We start from the raw sequence: 23,800 nt of genomic DNA, 5'->3' as shown, positions 1-23,800 counted from the left end.
CCGACAGTTACCGTGACGGTTAGAAATGAGCGAATTTACAGTAAATCCGATTCGTCACAAACTTCTCGGCTCGGCAGTTGATGACTTTTCCTGCATAAATTAGTTCAGCTTTCCGGTGCTCCGGTGGGCTGGAAAAGGTGGATACAGTCCTAGGAAAGAGTCTGCTAGGACTGTATCCACCTTTTTCAGCCCATCGGAGCACCTGAAAGCTGAACTAATTTATGCAGGATAAGTCATCAACTGCCGAGTCGAGAAGTTTGTGACGAATCGAATTTACCGTAAATTCGCTCATCTCTAGTGACGGTCCATATTAAGTGATTGCAGTGTATTTATATGGCTCTTTGCTCTGTCAAATTTCCCACCGAGCTCCCACCGAGTAAATTTTCCCCCAACTCATACACAGCCTGGAGTGCTGAGGGGGAGGGGTGTAAACCAACAGCATATGGCAGTTATGTGTGAGAGGAGCTATGATTGGATGAGGCTGGACCCCCCCCCCCTCAGCACTCCAGGCTGCACTTCCTGTGTTTGGACTTTTGTCCAAAGTCTGTGTATGAGTTGGGGGAAAATGTGCTCGAGCTTTTTTAAGCACAAATAAAACATAGAAAAATTCATTTTTTTTTTTAAACAAAGTATATTAGAAATCTTTTTCATTTACCATAAGGAGTGCAATAGCAAAAAATTTGTTTTAATGAGAGTTACCCTTTAACTAATCCCCTATCCAAAGGGGGTCAGAACAGCCGCTACCGGCCCCAATCAAGAGATAGTGAAGGATCCAAGCTGTCGGACCCCCGGGATCTATAACTTATCCCCAATCCTTTGGATTTCACTGCACTACTTCTTTAAGCAGGAATGCGGGACAGAGTTGCCCATATAGGTACTTGAGTCGCCTAAGTATCATGCTCCTCAACTGTCCAAATTTGGGCAGGACAGTTCAAATTTTTGGACTCTGCCCCACCGTCCCGCCCAAATTGGGGCATTTGGGGGGCATGATGCTTCCTAAAGTCCTGGACCTGTTTAGCACTTCGCCCAAGTTGGACTCTGAAAGTAGGCATCCAGAGTCCTACTTGGGCAAAGCGCTAAATAGGTCCATTTGGTAAACCACCAGTTGGTGATCGTTTTTCCTCTTTCTAACCCGTCCCAGTATACAATTTATTATGTCCGTGGTTAATTCGACACCAAACCTTCCTCACCTTTTCATATCGACTGTGGTGACGTTGAACGTGACTCCTTTTAACCAGAGGACCATGAAGAGTCGCTGGGAAAAGGGGCAATTCCCAATGGTTTGTCCATCAGAGCCCGCCTAAAGGGGAAATAAATAAAAAAGACAGATTAGAGGGGTTACCAAGGGGCAAAATCAGGGATCCATATATACTGCACAATACTAGGCATCTCATGTTGTGCAAGAGAGGAACAAGGAGAATATAGCAAGGAGGGTGCAAGGAGTGCCAGTGACTCACGGGGAGGGCGGCGGAGAAGGCCAAAGTAAATAAGGAGGAATTAATGAAGAACAAGGAGCGAGAAGTGGATTGTGAAGTGTTGTTGAGAAATGTAAGGTGGAGGGGGAAGATCACAGGAGGTGTCTGCGGAGGAGGGAGGGGGGTGCGGATGGTGTGGAGGAGAGGGGCGCACCAGTCCTGTCTCCATTACTTGGCACGTCCAGCTAGTGAATTCCTGAGCTGAAGGGGCACACCCGTGTCTTACTGACCCTGGCACAGAGCTGCTCACGAGTATAAAATAAGAAAGAATAGAGGCCCCAGGGCTAGAGAGAGAGGACAGCAAGCAGAGGAAGGAAATAATCCAACTACAATATAGTTAACATTTCCATGCATGGCAAGAGGAGAGTTCTACCCTGATGACTTGCCCGGGCACCCTATAGCCAATCCCTGGCATTGGCAGTAGCTGGCATGAGACCATTGAATACAGAGATTGGCTACAGTGTTGTCAGGCAAGTCATCGCTGCAGGGAGGACTGTGCAGAGTTTTAATGTTTTTTGCAGAACATTTATCACTCCAGGATTCTCCCATACACATGTATGCTCAGCTCGGCTGAGCACGCACACACTGTGTTCTGAATGAGAAGAGTGGAGAAAGGCGCAGACAGACTCCTCCAGGCCCATCCAACCTGACAGAGTTTGAAAGGATCTGCAGATATTAACGGCAGAAAATCCCCAAATCCAGGTGTGTAAACCTTATGACCTCATCCCCAACAAGACTGGAGACTATAATTCCTGCCAAAAGGGGTTTTAACTAAGTCCTGAGTAAAGGGTATGAATACTTATGTCACTGCAAGATCATAATTTTTTCACCAGAATAATATGGGTTAAAAAAAAAAAATTTAAAAAAAAAGAAAAAAAAAGAAAAAGAAAAAACAAATTTTTATATACAATTTTTAAATATATTTTATAGGATATTTTTTTTCAATATATTTTATTATTTATTAATATATTTTATTTTACCACAAGACTGCAACCTAAAAATGTGAAAAAAAGTGAAAAGGTTCTAAAAAAAAAAAAAAAAAAAAAAAAAAAAAAAAAAGACTTTCCAAATGCAAAATACATAAAAAAAATATATAAAACTGTAAAACTTTACAAATCTACAAAAGACAAAAATAAATAAATAAAATAAAAGAGAAATACAAGTAAACTATACTGTAGCTAAAGGAGAAATATTTGTTTTCACGTGTCCGGTCAATAATCTCCCGGAATGGAATGAAGTTATTTTTAGTTGGTCGCACCCAAGATAAATCACTGGATTAGGTTCGATTTAAGCGACATGTAAAGGTGACATTACGGGCCCTAACCAGTGCTCCGATGGTGTATATGTCCCGGGTCCATGTAATGTAAACTAGACATAAGACCAATCAGGGCTAAAGTCCTGAAGGAACGCATGGGAATGGAGTTCCTGCACTTTTTTCCACAGCATGAACACTGTTCCCATTAGCAGGACCAGCCCTTGAGTGGAAATCTTGGAGTTCACACACTCCCCCCCAGGACTTGACCCGTTCCCAACCCAATAGTATACCATACCTTACACATATTACCTTTGCCTTAAAGGGGTACTCCGGTGGAAAACCTAAAAAAAAAAAAATTAATCCTTCCAGTACTTATTAGCTGCTGAATACTACAGAGGAAATTCTTTTCTTTTTGGAACACAAAGCTCTCTGCTGACATCACGAGCAGAGATATTCCAAAAAGAAAAGAATTTCCTCTGTAGTATTCAGCAGCTAATAAGTACTGGAAGGATTAAGATTTTTTAATAGAGGTAATTTACAAATCTGTTTAACTTTCTGGCACCAGTGGATTAAAAAATAAAAATAAAAAAAGTTTTCCACTGGAGTAACCCTTTAAAGGCCATCATGCAGGACATGACGGTGCAGTTGGTTGCGACATTGCTGCATCTCCGCAGTTCCATGTCTATGAATGGAACCTGGACTATCATGACATACCTGTATAGCATTTACTCCTACCGAGGTGTGACCGCCTCAGAAGAAGTGCCAAGTCTGTAAAAGTAGCATTGCAGATGCTACTTTGCTATGTGCCCCGAGTTTATACGTACGATACAGAGATTTTATTGGTTTGCTGTGACTTCTAAATAGGATTATGGCCCCCGGGGGCACAAGGATCTGAAAAATGCCTTTTAAAGTGTTTAATTGGAGAAAAAAACAAAAAACACAACACTAAGTATCTTTGAACAGAAATAGCTGTGAGCAAGAAAGTACACACACCGCACCCAGACCCTACAAAGAGATGAGGTCACTGAGTAAACCTTGGATTGGGTGGTGTCCCACCAAATCGCCCAGTTCCTCCCATAGGAAAAGGGCAAGTCAGTGTTGAGAGTTATTCTTATAAGGGACTGGATTACTCGTAAGTATCGGCTCCCCCCTCCCAGAAGAAGAATGATTACACCTTTCCTGTCAGAAGCTAGCTACCGAGCCAAGTGCCTCTTGCATTCAGGATTATGGAGCGGAAAGCAAAAGATCTTCTCGCCTTATACGAGTGGTCTCAAACTGTGACCCCCCCCCCCCCCCCTCAGATGCTGCAAAACTTCAACTCCCAGCATGCCCGGACAGCCGTTGGCTGTCCGGGCATGCTGGGTGTTGAAGTTTTGCAGCATCTGAAGGACCACAGTTTGAGTCCACTGTCACAGTTTGAGTCCACTGTCATATACTGTGGGGGATATAAGGATGGTGGATCACTACGGGATCGGTACAGATAAGTTATGGTGGATTCCGGAGATCTTGGCCGTCATTTATCATTGTAGGTGTAAGTGAAGTGTTTTTCTAAACCTTTTTTTTTTGCGTGCTTGTAATGTGTAGGAGCACCAGATTAATTAAAGGGGTTCTCCACCATATAGCGATTTTAGTATGTACCTGGCAGACAGTAATGGACATGCTTAGGAAGGATCTGCCCTTGTCTTGGGCTAAATGGCTATGTTGTGAGATTACCATAACACTGTGGCTAGCTTTTTGTGAACTGGTATTTCCTGTTTGAGTTTTCTTCTTTGCCTACAAATCCCATAATTCCATTTTCCTCCCTCCCACACATCAGCCACCCCACCCATTAAAACAAATGAGCTGCATCCACCCCAAAAGACTAACTCCATTAGTTGCAGATTGATCTCTCCCCCACCAAGCGATCCCTCCACCCATTGAAGCAGACAGGCTCCCTGTCATCAGCTGACTAGTGATGTCAGGTCTCGGCCACATTGCAAAATGGGAAAAAATCTGAGACAACAGTCATTTTGTATGTTAAAAATAACAGAAAAATCACAGAATTGCGAGAAAACCGTCACACACAGGTACAGACGCTATACGCTATATTATGAACTACTCTAACTTTACAGCCCCTGTAGCACAGTGAAATAAACGGAAAAAAATCCTGGAATACCCCTTTAAATGGTCACAGAGCATTTGATAAATTTTGTGCAGATAACACATTTTCAGAAATTTCTCCCTTCACATACACCAAAAAGCTAAGCCAAGTCTAGGCTGGTGTAGTTTTAGAGACTTTTCAGTGGCTTTGCGCCTTTTTTGAACCATTTCACCAAAAGGCGCAGTTCATAAAACCCGTCCATATCATGTATATTGCCAAAATCTGTGGCTTGCAACTCAGAGTCAGCAGAAATGTGTAAACCAAAAGGTGCAAATAAACCCTGCTTGTGCCTTTTTTTTGCACCTTTTCTAGACACAAAAAACAGTCTAAAGACAAGGATAATTGTCAGCCCTTATATCGAAAGGGAAAAGTTGTCCACCTTCTGCGGTGATGTTATCCAAAAGATTATTTACTATTAGTGGGGCAATTGACTGCCAAAAACATCAAAGTAAGCTTCATGCTCCCTGCCAAGGTCAACACAAGGGCCGTCAACAGTATCTTGAGTCTCTGAGTCACGGTTGAAGAAGACGTCCACGCCTATACAAGGTTAGAGACGTCAATAGTCCCAAGATTTTGCCAGTAGAAATGAATAAGGAGATCCACTTTATTTCTTCCAACAAAGGGTTGGACCCAAAACTTTTACATGATTTTCTGTAGTTCATTAGTGCAACACCAAAGGGCTGAAAGGTGGATAGCGTTCAGATGCATAAAACACGAATGTGCCCATACATTTGAGTCAATGCTCTATCGATATCAGCCACCAATCTGAGGTGTATGGGGCCATCTAAAGGATTAGGCAGGTTGGATTTTATCATGCCTGATCCTTTGTTCTCAAGTAATAAGCCTCTTCCAAACACTTCTGGCATCGACCTCTTTTACTATTGAAAACACCTGCACACTTGGCCAAACCAAGTATGCATTTGTATGAAGGATTCGGGAAGAATAGCTGTTCTATATATCATACATTTTGATGGAAGGGAGAAAAATAGAAAAAAAAATGTGGGGCGCTCCCTTGTGTAGTAATTAAAAACAAATAGGATGGATAAACAATGCAAATACCCACCAACACCTAAGGTGTCGTACAGACCTTCTGTGGATATACAATGAGGCAAGTACACACCTTATACCATGAGGTTTCAGGGTGTGCGGGAGTAAAGGAAGACATTTATCCAGAAGGGTACGGAAAATGTGTAGCGAGAAAGAACATGCAAAAATGGAGGGGTTCTTGAGCGCGCTACTGCATGCAGAGATCAAAGAATTTCAACGTACGCCAAGCGTTACACAGGACTGGCTTATATTCAAAAAGTCAAAATGATACAGGACAACGTGTTTCAGCGCACACTCGCGCCTTCCTCAGGTCCACAATGATGTACAGTCTGTAGTCCTGAAGAGGTTCAAGCCTGAGCCAACTCACAGGGAACCTCCTCTGGTCTCTCAAGTGGTAAGAAATAGTGGGATCAAATCATGGGGCCCCTGTTACTCTATGCAGGCCCTAGTGGTCTTGTGATTAGGCTGGTACAGATTTTTATAGTACATAGTTTAAACAATGATGGGGACATAGATCACGTATTCAGCGCTTACAACGAAGCAATCTATAGGCATCCAGATCCCTCTTTTGACTCATTTGAGCTTCCATATATGACAATGTTGTTGGATAAGTCGGATATCATTGGTATTCCTCTTCCTAAATATAAGGTCTATGGCCTGAAACCATCACAGCCGACAGTAGTCAGACCCCAACAATGAAGTTTTATGGCACTTTGAAATGATAAACCAAACTCAGCAGAAAACCCCTTTGAGAAACCGGCAAGAAGTCTGTAGGATCTTGAGAACAGCATCTGCATTCTTTGATACGACGTGTGCCAAAACCACAGACCGAAAAGACATGGGATGCAGTCAGTCCGGAACTCACCAACAATACTTTCAGGAAGTTACCACTTCACAAGCAGCCATATGTCCACTGAAGAAAGGTATATGCAGGCTTTATCTGTAAAAAGGTCCAGGGAAGCCCATATCTCATGAAAGTTGAAGGTCCTATAGGTGAAAGTCACACCTACTAGGAATATAGGACATTTCCTTTGGCTGAGCCATAAAACATGATAGGATTGAGGAGAATATAAAACTCCAACTCAAATACAAGCCCCTGGAAAAGGTAGTTTTATGGCCAGATATTTTTATACAACAAATTCATATGGAACCCAAATGGGGGGGGGGGGGGGGGAATGCCAAGTCCTCCTGTCCCAAGAGTTGTAGGCATGTTATTATTATCCTGCACCATAAGGTGGTTTTAGACTAATCTTTGCCATGAGACTCTGTGGTCCCCATTCCCAACCCAGTCCTCAAGGCCCACCAGCAGTTCCGGATTAGAATGTTTCCTGTTCTATTCCAATGGAGTAACTGAAAAAAACAAAAAATATTGGTGGGACTTGGGGACTGGGTTGGGGACCACTGATCTGGACTACACAGCTTGTCCAAGACACAACACCAGGACATGAAGACAAGTCATGGCCGATAACCTGCCATAGGTTGATCTGGTAATATGAGGACCAGATTGTCAGCGTTTTGTAATATTATTAATTCTGCACCCGTTTCTTTTAAGTATGTTCTGTTTTAAAACAAGGAAGCCAGATCTCGTTCTCTCCTTTATCAACGCTTTGTGCAGACTTCTCCATCTGGGCAATCTCTACACAACAATGACGGGTGGTGGGAGGAGGGGAAGCATATTAATAGGAGTGTGTTATACATGAGTCAGGTCAGGAAATGAACGGCAGACAGGAAGAGCTGCAAAACTTCACTGCACAACGACAAATCCAATTCTGTATCATAATGGTGGGTCAAGGAGTTTACATGAAATGTAATGAAATAAAGTGAGAATCTGTGAAATCTGTACCCAATAGAAATGAATGGGGCTGAACTGCAATTTACAACCTATGCAATACATTTTTATTATTATTTTCTTTTAACTTTTTCTAGACAATCCCTTTAAAATCTTGAGTTCGTTCAGTGCAGGACGGCCTCAGAATTCCCACATTGTAATGTAATTGGTGAAATCGACTGCAGAAATCCACCAGCAAATACGCAGAGCTCCAGGCCTCACAGCAAAGACATGTTAATGGGAATCTTTACAGCTGACTATATAATGGAACCACCGGCACTTGTGTGCCGCCATATAATCCTTCCCCAATAACTCCAGGAGAAAATATCTACAGTATCTCGGCATAATATTAAGAATACAATTATTAAAATTTTGAATTAAGAGCAGCCAGCACTGTCAGCTCTTAGGAGTGATGGAGAAAGTGGTCAGGTGTTATGCTTGCCCAAGGAAATGACCCCTCCTTCTCAGTGAACTGCAAAGATGAAAACCAGGACAGGATCAGCACCTGTTAAATAGTAAGCCTGGAGTATTTATTTATGCGACAGGTACCTTAACATTTTGAACATAATTGTGACCTTAAGGGGTTAACATGCTAAATAGCAAGATACTGTACTGTGCATTAGGACACTTTCACATGGGTCGAATACATTGGCAATTTCTTAAATGTATGTGTGTGTGTATAAAATCCACAGCATATTAGGGTTTCACGTCTCCAGTCCTGGAAACACAGAGGTTTACGAGACTGGAGCAGCAGCCCGGCATAGAATGCAGGTGCTGCACAGAGAAAGAAAAGGGTCATTTGGCTGGAATACCCCTTTAAAGGGGTACTCCACTGGAAAACTTTTTTTTTTTTTTTTTTAATTAACTTTCTGGCACCAGTTTAAAAGATTTGTAAATTACTTCTATTAAAAAATCTTAATCCTTCCAGTACTTATCAGCTGCTATTATGATCCACAGGAAGTTCTTTACTTTTTGAATTTCCTGTCTGTCTGACCGCAGTACTCTCTGCCGACACCTCTGTCCATTTTATGAGCTGTCCAGAGCTGTCCTGTTTTCCCATAGAAAACCTCCCCTGCTCCTGACCGTTCCTAAAATGGACAGAGGTGTCAGCCAATTGTGGTCAGGCAGAAAGGAAATTCAAAAAGTAAAGAACTTCCTGTGGATCATAACAGCACCTGATAAGTACTGGAAGGATTAAGATTTTTTATATTTGATATCATTTACAAATCTGTTTAACTTTCTGGCACGAGTTGATTTAAAAAAAATAAAATAAAAAGTGTTCCAGTGGAGTACCCCTTTAAGAGGTTGAAAAGTCAGCCAGGTAACCTCCACGAAATCAATGTCAGAAATCTGTATGGATTTTTTGGCATAGTTTTCAAAGTTTATTTTGCTGTTTTATTTATTTATTTAATTTTTTTTACGCAGGTCTGCACCAAATAACGTATTCGAGTAAATTTGCCAGTGGGAGAAATATTGTTGCGTCTGCGTGTGGTGTCAAAATTTGCAAGAAATCTACAACTAAATATTGTTTCAGATCCTGCTATGCAATAAAAAAATAAAAAAAGCAAACATCTAAGGATTTTCAATACATAAATTTCATTAAAAAAAAAAAAAAAAGTTTTGGTGCAGATTTTCCACTGTGGCAATGGCGCAGAATTTCCAAAACATGTTCATAAAGTAGTATCAAGCATCTGAAAATGTAACTTTGTATTTTTATGGACTTGTTATTGCCGTATTTGTTTGTTAGATCGCCGTGGTTATTTGACCGCCTCAGGAAATGACTGATAATTGATGACTATGAGATATCGGAAATTAAAAACAAACCAGGCTGAGCCATTGACCTGCCCGTCCTTGACGCGATATTATTCTAAGTAACCAAGATGAGGTTTAGGAAACATTTGTGTATGACAGCAGGCGACGGCCCGTCACTGTGTACACACAAGGAGAGTTGTGTCGCCCCAGGGCCTCCCTAGACACAACGACGCTCATAAGTGCAGGATTGTAGTTTCCAAAAGCCGACAAAGAAAGTCTAAGAATGAAAACAAAAAAACAAAAAATAATAATAATTTAAATCACCACAGCTACACCTGCTTATATAATCTCCTCCTTAAAGTGTCCTTGACAAGATCACATGGATCTTGTTTTCCCAGATTCACATAAGGCTAGGTTCACATCACGATTTAACCCTCAGTTTATCAGACCATAAAATCGGATTGGAAAAAAAATCGGATACAATTGTATGTAAACATTTCTTTGCCATCCATCTAAAATCGGATCCAAAAAATCGTACAGATGAAAATTCTATCCGATTTCCAATAACAATCTGATCCTGTTTTTAAAATTAAATATGTATGCCAATGGCAATAAAGTTTTATATATTTGAAGTGTATGCGTTTTGAAGTCTACTGCGCATGCGTACAAAAAAAATTGTGTGTGATTAATCTGATTTACATAGATTTACATTAATAAAAAAAACAAAAAAAAAAAAAAAAAAAACAATCGGACATGATTTCTATCCGATTTTGAATCTGGACGAAAAATCGTGAGAAGAAGTAGGATGGTAAAATCGTGATGTGAAACTTCACAGCTTCAAATGTAACCAAAAGCAAAATTCTACAATAAAAACTATACAAACATTGATTGGCAAAGTATATCACAGCAAACATATCCGCAACATATATGTTATGGTTGTTTCTGTATTGACTTCAAGCAGGAATATTATAAAGGCAGTAAAACGCATGTACCAAACGCTTGCCGTACTGTCATGTGGTTTTCCACAGTAGCAGCAACATTTCCCTTAGAAATACTAACAAAAAAAAAAAAAAACTCAATACATCAACACCAAGGCATAAAACTGTAGATTTTTGCTATTGTTCTGTGAAGCGCCAGCCTTTGGTTCAGTACTTTTGCCTAAAAGGGCGAATATAACCTGGTGCTTCTTTAGGGAAAAACAAAAGGGGTTATCCAGGAAAGAACTTTTTATATATATATATATATATATATATCTCTATGTTAAACAGATTTGTAAATTACTTCTATTAAAAAATATTAATCCTTTCAGTACTTATGAGCTGCTGAAGTTGAGTTGTTCTTTTCTGTCTAAGTGCTTTCTGATGACACCTGCTTCAGGAACTGTCCAGAGTAGAAGCAAATCCCCATAGCAAACCTCTTCTACTCTGCAGTTCCCGAGACAAGCAGAGATGCCAGCAGAGAGCACTGTTGCCAGACAGAAAAGAACCACTCAACTTCAGCAGCTGATAATTATTGGAAGGATTAAGATTTTTTAATAGTCTGCACAATATTCTGAATGCTATGAGTAATTCCTGGCCCTATCTTATATGAATGCTAGCCTTATGCCTATCCCTATTTTATATGAAGGCTAGCTTTATACCTATCTGTATCTTATATGAAGGATAGCCTTATACCTATCCCTATCTTATATGAAGGATAGCCTTATACCTATCTCTATCTTATATGAAGGATAGCCTTATACCTATCCCTATCTTATATGAAGGATAACCTTATGCTTATCTCTATCTTATATGAAGGATAGCCTTATACCTATCACTATCTTATATGAAGGATAGCCTTATGCCTATCTCTATCTTATATGAAGGATAGCCTTATGCCTATCTCTATCTTATATGAAGGATAGCCTTATGCCTATCCCATGCAGGCTTAATCTTCTTCACTATATTTGCAGCTACCTCTTCGACAGGATAGATATTCCATGCATCCACTACACTAAACTGTTCAGCTGTATAACCCGTGTGCAGTTGTTCTCAGAAGTCAGCCATGTTGCGCCGTATCATACATGGGGTTTCCCAATTAGAAGCCCCACACAGACGCCCCCTGAGACCTCAGATTCTGCAATGAGACATGAGAGAGTTTCTTTCCAAAACCACAAAACATGAGCCCAGTTTCTGTGTTTCCGAAACTTTCCAGTTAAAACAGAAATGAGGTCATTGGATGGCAATTATTGGCTGAAAGTGAGAAAAATACTGTCAGGAATAACCCAGTGGTCTCCAAACTGTGGCCCTCCAGCTGTTGAAAAAGTACAACTTTCAGCATGCCTGGACAGCCAGCGGGCATGCTGGAGGAGGTTGTTTTTTTGCAACAGCTGGAGGGCCACAGTTTGGAGATCAATGCACTAGACAAAACAAAGAGGCTTGAGGTCAGGACTCCCTCTCCGCACCGGACAATCCCTACGCCATAGAGGTGTACCGTAATGACAGAGGTATTTATGACAGTGAGAGGGAAATGGCTTCTTTATCAAGAAGAAAGAAAGTTCTGTGATAACTTCATAGCATGGCGATGAGTCAGTGCGAACAATGACCCATTGATGATGTTTTACGACCCATTAAGGGGGTTCTCCCGTGAATCATTTGTGCACTAATGGGGAGATTTATCAAAACCTGTGCAGAGGAAGAGTGGTGTAGTTGCCCATAGCAACCAATCAGATTGCTTCTTTCATTTTCCACAGGCCTCTTTAGAGGCCTGTGGAAAATGAAAGAAGCAATCTGATTGGTTGCTATGGGCAACTACACCACTCTTCCTCTGCACAGGTTTTGATAAATCTCCCCCTAAAAGTTCTGAAATGCTATTAAAGGGGTACTCCGGTGACAACCTTTTTTCTTTTAAATCAACTGGTGGCAGAAAGTTAAACATATTTGTAAATTACTTCTATAAAAAAATCTTAATCCTTCCTGTACTTATTAGCTGCTGAATGCTACAGAGGAAATACCTTTCTTTTTGGAACACTGATGACATCACGAGCACAGTTCTCTCTGCTGACGTTATTATAATAATAATAACGCTTTATTTATTGTTGCCCTTAGTGGGATTTGAACCCAAGTCCCCAACACTGCAGGGCAGCAGTGCTAACCACTGAGCCACCATGCTGCCCTTAGCATACATCTGCTATGCATGGTTGCTAGAATGGACAGAGATGTCAGCAGAGAGCACTGTGCTTGTGATGTCATCAGTGTTCCAAAAAGAAAGGAATTTCCTCTGTAGCATTCAGCAGCTAATAAGTACTGGAAGCATTAAGATTTTTTAATAGAAGTCATTTACAAATATGTTTAACTTGCTGCCACCAGTTGATTTAAAAGAAAAAAAGGTTTTCACCGGAGTACCCCTTTAATGGCCGTTTTGAAAAGGAGTTTTGAGTTTCTGCCTACACTACAGGTAGAGACATGACTAAGGGATCGTCTAGCTGCTGCTGACCATACACCACCCCTCTTTCCTTCACCCCCAATAATATACTGAAACCTTGTTGGTGTAAAGCGAACATGCTCAGGGGACTGATTTTAAACAGGGTGCGGCGTGCAAGATCATGGGGGTCCCCAGCGTCGGGACCCCGCGATCAGGCATCTTATCCCCTATCCTTTGGATAGGGGATAAGATGTCTAAGCGCCGGAGTACCCCTTTAAGGGTGCGTTCCCACAGGGCGTATACGCAGCGTATTTGACGCTGCGCAAAATCTATGGCAGCAGCGGGAAATACGCTGCGTATTCCTTGCTCACCATACACACAGGGCTTTCCGCCGGCAGCCCTGTGTGTGCAGTGAGTTTTGGAGGCGGAGCCGCGTGTCAGACACGCCTACACACGGCCCCGCCTCCAAAACTCACTACACACACAGGGCTGCCGCCGGAAAGCCCTGTGTGTATAGTGAGCAAGGAATATGCAGCGTATTTCCCGCTGCTGCCGTAAAATTTGCGCAGTGTCAAATACGCTGCGTATACGCCCTGTGGGAACGCACCCTAAATAAACATTGCATCAACCCTTTTAAGAGGTTTCATCAATTTGGGGACCACTTGTTCGTTCCTTGGGGGGCAATGCATGTGTCTCTGATAAATTCTTGATCGCTGCCCTGATTTTATGGAATGAATATAGTTATAGCAAAACATGGAAAGATAAAAACATCTCTCAAAAAGGTTTGACCAAGCCGGTAGCACGCCGCTGGAATTTCCAATAATTCTCAGGACCACAGATACGTGCACCGAGCTCTCCAAGAACAAAAGAAATCCCTTCAACTTGGAATTTACAATCAATACAGCAAGAAAGCCCCAGCAGCCCTTATCAGTCGCTATGAAGTGGATTTCCAGAATCCTTAAAGGAATACTCCGGTTGAAAACAACTGTTGCCAGAAAGTTATACAGATTTGTATATTACTTCTATATAACAATCTTAACCCTTCCAGTAATTATCAGCTGCTGTATGCTCCACAGGAAGTTCTTTTCTTTTTGAATTACTTTTCTGTCTGACCACAGTGCTTTCTGCTGACACCTCTGTCCATGTCAGGAACTGTCTAGAGTAGGAGCAAATACCCAGAGAAAACCCTTCTTCTTGCTCTGGATAGTTCCTAACATGGACAGAGGTGTCAGCAGAGAGCACCGTGGACATACATAAAAGAACAACACAACTTCCTCTATAGTATACAGCAGCTACTGGAAGGGTTAAGATTTTTAAATAGAAGTAATTTACAAATCTGTTTAACTTTCAGGCACCAATTGATTTAAATAAAAAGGTTTTCAACCAGAGTACCCTTTCAAAAAGGAGATTTACACAATGACAGATTATTATTATTATTTTTATTTTTAAACATTTCTTTTGGAATTTGCTTTGCAAATAGATAACTGCTCCAAATACTAAAGGGGCTCTCCACCATAAGGTGATTTTAGTACGTACCTGGCAGACGGTAATGGACATACTTAGGAAGGATCTGCGCTTGTCTTGGGGCTAAATGACTATGCTGTGAGATTACCATAACACTGTGGCTAGCTTTTTGTGAACTGGTATTTCCTGTTTCAGTTTTCTTTTTTTGACTACAAATCCCATAATTCCATTTTCCTCCCTCCCACACATCAGACACCCAACCCATTGAAACAAATGAGCTGCATCCATTCAAAAGACCTTTGTTTTTCAATCAGGGTGCCTACATCTGTTGCATTAGTTGCAGATTGATCTCTCTCCCACCAAGTGGTCCCTCCACCCATTGAAGCATACAGGCTCCCTGTCATCAGCTGACTAGTGATGTCAGGTCTCGGCTGCATTGCAACCTGGGAAAAATCTGAGACAACAGTCATTTTGTATGCTGTTAAAAATAAATATTGGGGTGAAAATCACAGAATACACACAGGTACAGACACTATATTATGAACTACACTAACTTTAGCATAGTCAAATAAAAAAAAAAATCCTGGAATACCCCTTTAAATTGGGAAACAAGAAGCAGCGAAGAATAGAAGCGATTCCCTACTGCGTTAACAACCAAGATAATATATAGTATGTTGTTGCCCATGACTTGCAGCCAGTGTACATCAATGTCTGACTGTCGGCAATGCATTGATGGCAGTGGTTCTTCAGAAGGACGATGGGGGAGATTTATCAAAACCTGTCCAGAGGAAAATTTGCTTAGTTGCCCATAGCAACCAATCAGATCACGTCTTTCATTTTTGAAAGGGCCCCTCAGAAATGAAAAAGCGATCCAATTGGTTGCTATGGGCAACTTTTCCCCTGCACATGTTTACATAATCTCCCTCTATACCCAGAGTGCATTGCAAACATTGCTCAGGAATAAGGACCGACTTGGCCTCCTGAGATCTCATTATAATCCGGCTTCTGTGGGATCTGCTGGAAAGACAAATGCATGGAGGCCGTACCTCACAACTTATAGGACTTAAAGGGGTACTCCGTCCCTAGACACCTTATCCCCTATCCAAAGGATAGCGGATAAGATGTCTGATTGCCTGGGGTCCCGCCGCTGGGACCCCCCCCCCAAATCTCTGTGCAGCACCCGATGTTAGTTTAGAATGCTGGGTGCGGGTGGCCGGGATGTCACGGCCATGCCCCTCGCAATGTCACGCAATGGCCCCTAAATGCAAGTCTATGGGAGGGGGCGTGGCGGCCGCCACGCCCCCTCCCATAGACTTGCATTGAGGGGGCGTGGCATGATGTCACGATGGGCGTGGCCGTAATGTCACAACCCGCTGCTCCGCTCCAAGCATTCAAAGCAAAATGTTCTGAACGCTGGGGCAGCGGAGTACTCCTCTGCTGCTTACATCTTGGTGCCAGATACCACAGGAACCTTCATAGGCCTCAATTGGTCAGAGCAGTTTAAAAGTGTTATAGAAAAACAGAGCTAATTTCTTTAACAAACAGCTCTCCCTCTGTCTCCAGGTTGGGTGTGGTCTTGCAGCTCAGTTTCAATGAAGTGAATGGAGCCAAGTTGTAATACCACACCCAACCTGGGGACAGACATGGAGCTGCTTTTTGAAAGAAATTTACTCTGTTTTTCTATTTCTGGATAACCCCTTTAAATGTACGAGGGGGAACTTATATAAGATTAGGCAAGTGGTTTTGAGGTTAGGGCCTAGAACCAGAGGCATGGCTTGATGGTATTGGGCTATGATGTGCACCATGTGTATAATAATCAGACATGGAAAAAGTTTTGATCAGTCAGGGTCTCTGTTTTCAGACCCCCCCCCCCCCCCCCCCATCAATCAGGAGAAAGTGCTACCGCATGCTTCTCCCCTCTGAGACTGTGACCAATTAAAATATTTGACATCTCTGTGACAGTTCAATATTTTAATTTTATTTTTTTAAATGACAGGGACACTTTGTAAAATACCTCTATAGTTACTGCCCAGATCTACAAATAGCAAAATTTGTGACTAATATAAATATCTTGAATGGCATCATTACTGTACCAGCACGTACCCAATGCCAAGAGAAACTCCCAGGTGACACTAATACTTCTGGTTGCTATGAACAGTTCAGTTTCACAATCTCTGAGGTCATCGCTGACTATAGTCAGTGCGGCAGAATAACCCTAATAACATATAAACCATATATACACACATTACAGCATAATAGGCTGGAACACTTATATACGTCATTATAACTGAGTGTTGCACAGTTGCCACTTACTTTTTTATAGTCTTTACGGTTACCTGACTGTTATGAGGCTCCAGATCATTTAAAGTACTGTTGACCTATATGTCGGAGGCTTTGTTCTAAGTAACAACAATATGCAGCACTATCCTATACCATGAAAATGATGGGACCCTGACTGACCACATTATAAACCAATATGATCCATCATGCACCTTTGGGATCCATCATGCACCCTTGTCCAGTGTTGTGGCTTCTAGTATACATAGAAGCTACAATGCAGTTGTGAACAAAGCCTTCTGCATGAACGCTTTAAAGGGGTACTCCGCCCCGAGACATCTTATCCCCTATCCAAAGGATAGGGGATAAGATGTCTGATCGCAGGGAGTCCCGCCGCTGGGGACCCCCCCCCCCCCCCCCCCCCCCATGATCTCCCTGCTGCACCCAGCGTTCGTTTTGAGTGTCGGGTGCAGCGCCGGAGGCTCGTGGCATCACGATCACACCCCACTTGTGACTCGCCCCTCCCATAGACTTGCATTGAGGGGGCATGGTCGTGACATCACAAGCCTCCGCCCCGCATCACCAGTCATCCGGCATGGAGTGAAGTTTGCTCCGTGCCCCGGATGTCTGGGGTGCCGCAGCAGAGATCACGGGAGTCCCCAGCAGCAGGACCCCTGCGATCAGACATCTTATCCCCTATCCTTTGGATAGGGGATAAGATGTCTAAGGGAGGAGTACCCCTTTAAGAAAAGGTCTTCCTTTGAACAACATTTAATCAAAATATGCTGATACATTTTAAAATACTTCATTAGGGGCAGAGTGTCTATTAAAATGGCCACCAACCTTTCAATAAAACTTAATATAGTATCTTCATAACCACGATTCCTGCTCCCACTTCCTAAACTCATGATGATTTTTTAATTTAATGCAGAAAGTCAAAATGGACTGTCATCTCACTGAAGGATCAGTTTACATGCTGTCCATAGAAGTCAACAGAGAGGGAAACGGGAAAAAAAGAGAGTGCCACAGAGTGAGACAAAGACACTGAGGAAAGCAGCTGAAAGTTCTAGCAAATGTGCTCTCTCCCTCAGTGCTGAAATGACAACTTGTGCTGCTCTATAATGTCCTCCATACTGCTGCTGCGGGTATACTATTAGTTAAAGGGGGAGCAGGAGTTCCAGTTCTGTGTGTACAGTGTATGGAAACATCACAGAGGCTAGGCTCCACCTAAAAGCTCAAAAGGCAACTGAAAACTAGAGATGGAGCCAGCAAAAGGGAAAAAGCCTGAAGAAAAATGTCAGAAATGCTAGAAAATTTATTAAAATAGAACCTGTCATCAGGTTAGGGCATCCTACCCTGTTGATACCTGAGTGTAGGAGAAAAAACGGAGAGACCGACACAGGCGCCTTGTGCGTTACCACTAGACAGGAATAACAGATAACAAACACAGTGAACGGGCAGGAATTGCCCCTTAGGTAGTGGCCGCTCACCTTGAGCGAATAAGGTATTCGCATATAACCCACACCGTGGGTGACAGAAGGATCGGAACTGCTGCTGAGCCTGGGTCCCAGGAAAGGAAGAGATCCGATCCTGATGGAAGTGGAGGCGGAGAAGGAAAATATGACCCTTACAGAGGCGCTGCTAGTTCCAGAGTAATGTAGAAGCCAACCAGAGGTATTGGTAAAACACCGGAGTGGTTTATTAGAGCATAAGAAGACAATGAAGTACACAGATGACGCGTTTCGGGGGAGCAACCCCCTTCCTCAGATCAGTGTGACACTGATCTGAGGAAGGGGGTTGCTCCCCCGAAACGCGTCATCTGTGTACTTCATTGTCTTCTTATGCTCTAATAAACCACTCCGGTGTTTTACCAATACCTCTGGTTGGCTTCTACATTACTCTGGAACTAGCAGCGCCTCTGTAAGGGTCATATTTTCCTTCTCCTACCCTGTTGATAGACACTACAGGGGCTGTTACAACAAGCATTTTAGTACCTTTAAAATGGCGCTCCAGTTCGCTGTTTGTCTGTAATACAGTTTTAGTTTTTTAGATTTTTTATTTATTTTTTGTTGCAAATTAGGTCATTTGGTGCACTGAGGATGATCCTTTACCCCTTTAAGCACAGATGTGGTGACCTGTCAGCTCCTCTAGGGGTATGTTCACATGGACCCTCAACCCCCTATATATTTTTGCCTTCTTGAAAACCAACCATGTAGTTCGGGGCCAACCCTTATTTTTTTTACGTAACTGAGCAAAACTGAAATAATTGGCCCAGAAACGCTGCCCTAGGATGAAGGCCCCACAATGGCGAAGGCCGGAGTGCTCCGTACAGACATGGGTCTTGGTATGCCAGTACAGGATGTTTATAGATAAGTCACACTTCCTGCAGGATTCAGGCAGCTGTTCTCACAGGAAGCGGTCCTATTATCTCTCACCCCCCACCATTACTCAGAAGATCTCTCCTTCTTATAAACTATGTGTCATTCACAAACAATATGCTTCCTTCCCAGGGTCCACCATGCACCACATCACTTCCATTTAAGAGCATAATTCTGGAGGCCGTACACCAGTGCTTTCTGGGTTGTTTTTGGTTTATGACTATAATGGTTTAGTATTATCTGTCAAAAATTAAACTGGCTCCCGGGTGGCAGAACGGGGTCCTGTGAATGTCCGTCCCTGCTGTATACCATGCTCCGGATCCTCTCTGTTATATACCAGTTGCAGGATCTGCTCTGCTGTAGGATTTGTAAGTTAATATTTGCTGAAGGGGAGTATTCCCATACAAAACAGCACATTCTGTGTGCACAGAGCGTGTTATTGGTGGGGACACAGAGTCCAAAATCCACATACAATACACAATACTGAAGAACTGTACCAAGGCTTGATCAGTGTAGTCTAAATCCAGAGGAGTCAGAAACAGGCTGGAAGATGTAATTTCCCAAAAATAGGAAAGCCACAGGTTTGAAACCTAAGGGAATGTTCACACGGCGGGATGTTCGTGCGTAATGACGGCAGAATATTCCACACTGACATCCGCTGAGTCCCATTGATTTTAGTGGGATTCTGCTGCACTGTGCGCATGGTGGAATTTCCCGATTAGGGCGTCTGCAAACATAGACTTGTCTATTCTTTTTGCCAAATCTGATGCATTGGTGTCTACAACACGGCGCATTTCTGAACGGTCCTAGTGCCTGCCAGATAGTGCAGATGTGAGGAATGTCCACCTGTGTTGTCACGGCTGACATTACACATATTTTACACCATGTGAACATGGTCTACGGCCTAGCTAGTAACAAACCGGACGCAAATGGTGCCTGATGGACCCATCGGCTTAGACTCCCATTGACGTCAGATTTCCTTGGGGCTAAGTTTCCACTTGTTTTTTTTTTTTGGCAGTTTTTGGATATCTGCCACTGCAGGTTTTGAGCCAAAGCCAGAAGTGTGTTCAAAAGGAATAGGACATATAGAGGAAGGACTTATACTTCTCCTCCCTTATGGATCCACTTCTGACTTTGGCTCAAAAACTGCAGTGGCAGATATCCAAAAACTGCCAGAAAAAAAACCAAGTGGAAACTTAGCCTAATAGTGTCCAGTATCCTTGACAGAACCTGAGGCACGCAAGAAAACCTCTAACGCAGATGTGAAGACTATTTTAACTCCCCGCCCCCCCCCCCCCCAATGCTACCCACTTCATATATAGCCGTTTTTAGATGGCCACAAACAACCCAGGATGTTCTATTCCAATGGTGTAAAAAAAAAAATGGCTGTTGGTGGGCCTTAAGGACTGGGTGGGGAGTTATAGGGATAGATTAGATATAGATAGAGATTAGATAGATTAAAGGTCGAGAGACAGACACACAGAGAGACGGACACACAGAGAGACGGACACACAGAGAGACGGACACACAGAGAGACGGACACACAGAGAGACGGACACACAGAGAGACGGACACACAGAGAGACGGACACACAGAGAGACGGACACACAGAGAGACGGACACACAGAGAGACGGACACACAGAGAGACGGACACACAGAGAGACGGACACACAGAGAGACGGACACACAGAGAGACGGACACACAGAGAGACGGACACACAGAGAGACGGACACACAGAGAGACGGACACACAGAGAGACGGACACACAGAGAGACGGACACACAGAGAGACGGACACACAGAGAGACGGACACACAGAGAGACGGACACACAGAGAGACGGACACACAGAGAGACGGACACACAGAGAGACGGACACACAGAGAGAGAGTTCCTGACACAGGTTTCAGCAGAGAGCACTGTGGACAAGACAAAAATGAAATTCAAAAAGAATAAAAAAATTATAAAAAAAAAGTTTTCTACCGGAGTATCCCTTTAAAAAGTAATCCTTAAAAAAATATTGCATTTCACTTGCTACAAAATGCACAAATGTGAATGAACGAACTGAAAGCTGATGCAAATGTTTTATTACCAGTTGTCCAATTCACTAAGATCAGTTGTAACGTACAAAAATGTGAAGAAAAATAAACACGAGTGTGAACCCAGCCTTATATGGCCAGGTATGACCTCTGCTGTTAGAAGAGAACACAGCGTAGGGCACGGTGGGTCTTATACGCACTAAAATAACACTACAAATCACTGTATCTCTGGGATATTGCAGAGCAGTCTCCCACTATTGGAAAACGACAGCTCCTGGCATGCTGCGAGTTGTAGTTTTCTCATAGCCAAAAAGCCACGTTGGAAAGTACTGCTGTGAATGTTGCAAAACTACAACTCCCAGCATGACCGGACAGCCAACGGCAACAGCTAGAGGGCTTTGAGACCACTGATCTCTACCAAATTAGAAAAAGCGTCTTATATAAAAAATAAATTAAAAAATGTAATAAAAAAAAGGTGTAGGGTAACTACGTCTCTCATCAGGCTGCCAGGACAGGTTGGGAGTTCTATTTGCATAGCAGAATGAGTAGTAGGGGTAGGTAGGGGATTTTTTGGGTCTTCTTGTCAGTCTACAGAGAACACAGTAAGGCAAAGTTCAGACTACCTTGAGCCTCCAGTGGAAGTTCTGTCAGGTTTTAATATCACAGAAAGCTGCACTATTCTTCTGGTAAGACTACCTTGAGCCTCCAGTGGAAGTTCTGTCAGGTTTTGATATCACAGAAAGTTGCACTATTCTTCCGGTAAGACTACCTTGAGCCTCCAGTGGAAGTTCTGTCAGGTTTTGATATCACATCACAGCAAGTTACACTATTCTTTCCATCAGAATGACAGACACCACAACCAATAGGGACCACAAAGCTCCATTTGGGCTTGTGAAAGATCAAGCTCTCCTGACATCCACAAAAACCAGGATGGCAGTGTGAACCAAAAGAAAACACAAAGGCAGGGTACAAATGCAAAAACTTTTCCATGGAAGAGTTACCAACAGTATCCAAACAAGATAAAACAGGAAGAAGTTATCAGGAGGTCAAGAGATAAAAACATTTAAATTTTTTCTAGATAGTTTATCTCTGTGATCTCCAAACTGTGAATCTCTAGCTATCGTAAAACTTCAACTCCCAGCATGCCTGGACAGCCAACGGCTGTCCAGGCATGCTGGGAGTTGTAGTTTTACAACAGCTGGAGATCCACAATTTGATCACGGAGTTAGACCATCAGTGGATTCTGGACCTTTAGAGCAGTGGTCCATACTAGGAGTTGTAGCTTGGACACTCTGGACAACACTGATTTAGTTAAAGGGGCACTCGCTAAAACAGATTTGCTAATTGCCTCTATTTAAAAATCTTAATCCTTCCAGTACTTATCAGCTGCTCTATACTATAGAAGAAGTTCTTTTTAAATTTCGATTCTGCCTGACCACAGTGCTCTCTGCTGGAGCAAATCCCCATAGCAAATCTCTCCTGCTCTGGAAAGTTCCTGACATGGACAGAGGTGTCAGCAGAGAGCACTGTGGTCAGAAAAAAAAATTTAAAAAGAAAAGAACTTCCTCTGGAGCATACAGTAGCTGCTAAGTACTGGAAGGATTACGATTTTTTAATAGAAGTAATTTACAAATTTGTTTAACTTTCTGGCACCAGTTGATTTAAAAAATAAAAAAAGTTTTCACCGGAGTACCCCTTTAATGTTGTAATCAATATGTAGTTTGCATTTGCAACCGTTCTCTTCTCTACAGGACCTTCTAACCATAACCACCGACCTTTTCCTTATATTCAGTAATAGGAATTGGATCATACAAGGCTGGATACTAAGCTCATCAGCACATTTGGCTTTTTTTATTGACCACCGATTCTTGTCTGACCATCACCACCGGCCACGTATGGCACTGGTAGCACGTCTGGCCTGTATTAATGTTACCTCATGGAGTCCCTTTCAGTAGTTTAACTATGGGAACCCATACAGTGGGGATCAAAAGTTTGGGCACCCCAGGTAAAAATTTGTATTAATGTGCATAAAGAACCAAGGAAAGATGGAAAAATCTCCAAAAGGCATCAAATTACAGATTAGACATTCTTATATGTCAAAAAAAGTTAGATTTTATTTCCATCATTTACACTTTCAAAATAATAGAAAACAAAAAAATGGCATCGGCAAAAGTTTGGGCACCCTGCAGAATTTATAGCATGCACTGCCCCCTTTGCAAAGCTGAGACCTGCCAGTGTCATGGATTATTCTCAATCATCATCTGGGAAGACCAGGTGATGTCAATCTCAAAGGTTTTAAATGCCCAGACTCATCTGACCTTGCCCCAACAATCAGCACCATGGGTTCTTCTAAGCAGTTGTCTAGAAATCTGAAACTGAAAATAGTTGACGCTCACAAAGCTGGAGAAGGCTATAAGAAGATAGCAAAACGTTTTCAGATGTCAATATACTCTGTTCGGAATGTAATTAAGAAATGGCAGTCATCAGGAACAGTGGAAGTTAAAGCAAGATCTGGAAGACCAAGAAAAATATCAGACAGGACAGTTCGCAGGACTGTGAGAAAAACCATTCAAAACCCACGTTTGACTGCACAATCCCTCCAGAAACTTTGCAAATGAACATATAGACAAGCCTGATGCATTTTGGAAACAAGTTATGTGGACCGATGAGGTTAAAATTTAACTTTTTGGCCGGAATGAGGAATGGTACGTTTGGAGAAGAAGGGGAACAGAATTTAATGAAC

General features: G+C 42.5%; 1 protein-coding gene and 1 long non-coding RNA gene across 4 annotated transcripts in view; one reads left to right on the top strand and one right to left on the bottom strand.

The window, feature by feature from the left end:
• LOC130291592 (uncharacterized) overlaps nt 1–9,308 on the top strand; it is a 12,335-nt gene extending 3,027 nt beyond the window's left edge. Inside the window, exons 2-3 of the long non-coding RNA XR_008847972.1 lie at nt 7,844–8,260; nt 9,171–9,308. This is a non-coding gene — a long non-coding RNA (uncharacterized LOC130291592). The remainder of the gene's footprint in view (nt 1–7,843; nt 8,261–9,170) is intronic.
• The window catches only part of CLIC1 (chloride intracellular channel 1), a 62,623-nt gene that overhangs the window by 14,918 nt on the left and 23,905 nt on the right, over nt 1–23,800 (bottom strand). The window contains exons 1-2 of one of the 3 annotated variants that reach the window (XM_056540542.1): nt 1,630–1,659; nt 1,191–1,300 (exon numbers count right to left, since the gene is read on the bottom strand). In XM_056540542.1, coding sequence (XP_056396517.1) covers nt 1,191–1,300; nt 1,630–1,644 — 125 coding nt within the window. In that variant the 5' untranslated portion in view covers nt 1,645–1,659. Of the gene's footprint in view, nt 1–1,190; nt 1,301–1,457; nt 1,503–1,629; nt 1,660–23,800 lie in introns of those variants that run through there. The other 2 variants (XM_056540543.1, XM_056540541.1) reach the window with 2 other exon arrangements.

The sequence above is a fragment of the Hyla sarda genome, chromosome 9 (assembly GCF_029499605.1).
Source record: "Hyla sarda isolate aHylSar1 chromosome 9, aHylSar1.hap1, whole genome shotgun sequence".
NCBI lineage: Eukaryota > Metazoa > Chordata > Amphibia > Anura > Hylidae > Hyla > Hyla sarda.
The sequence above is the reverse complement of the archived record's forward strand: the minus strand, read 5'-3'. Positions and strand labels throughout refer to the sequence as shown.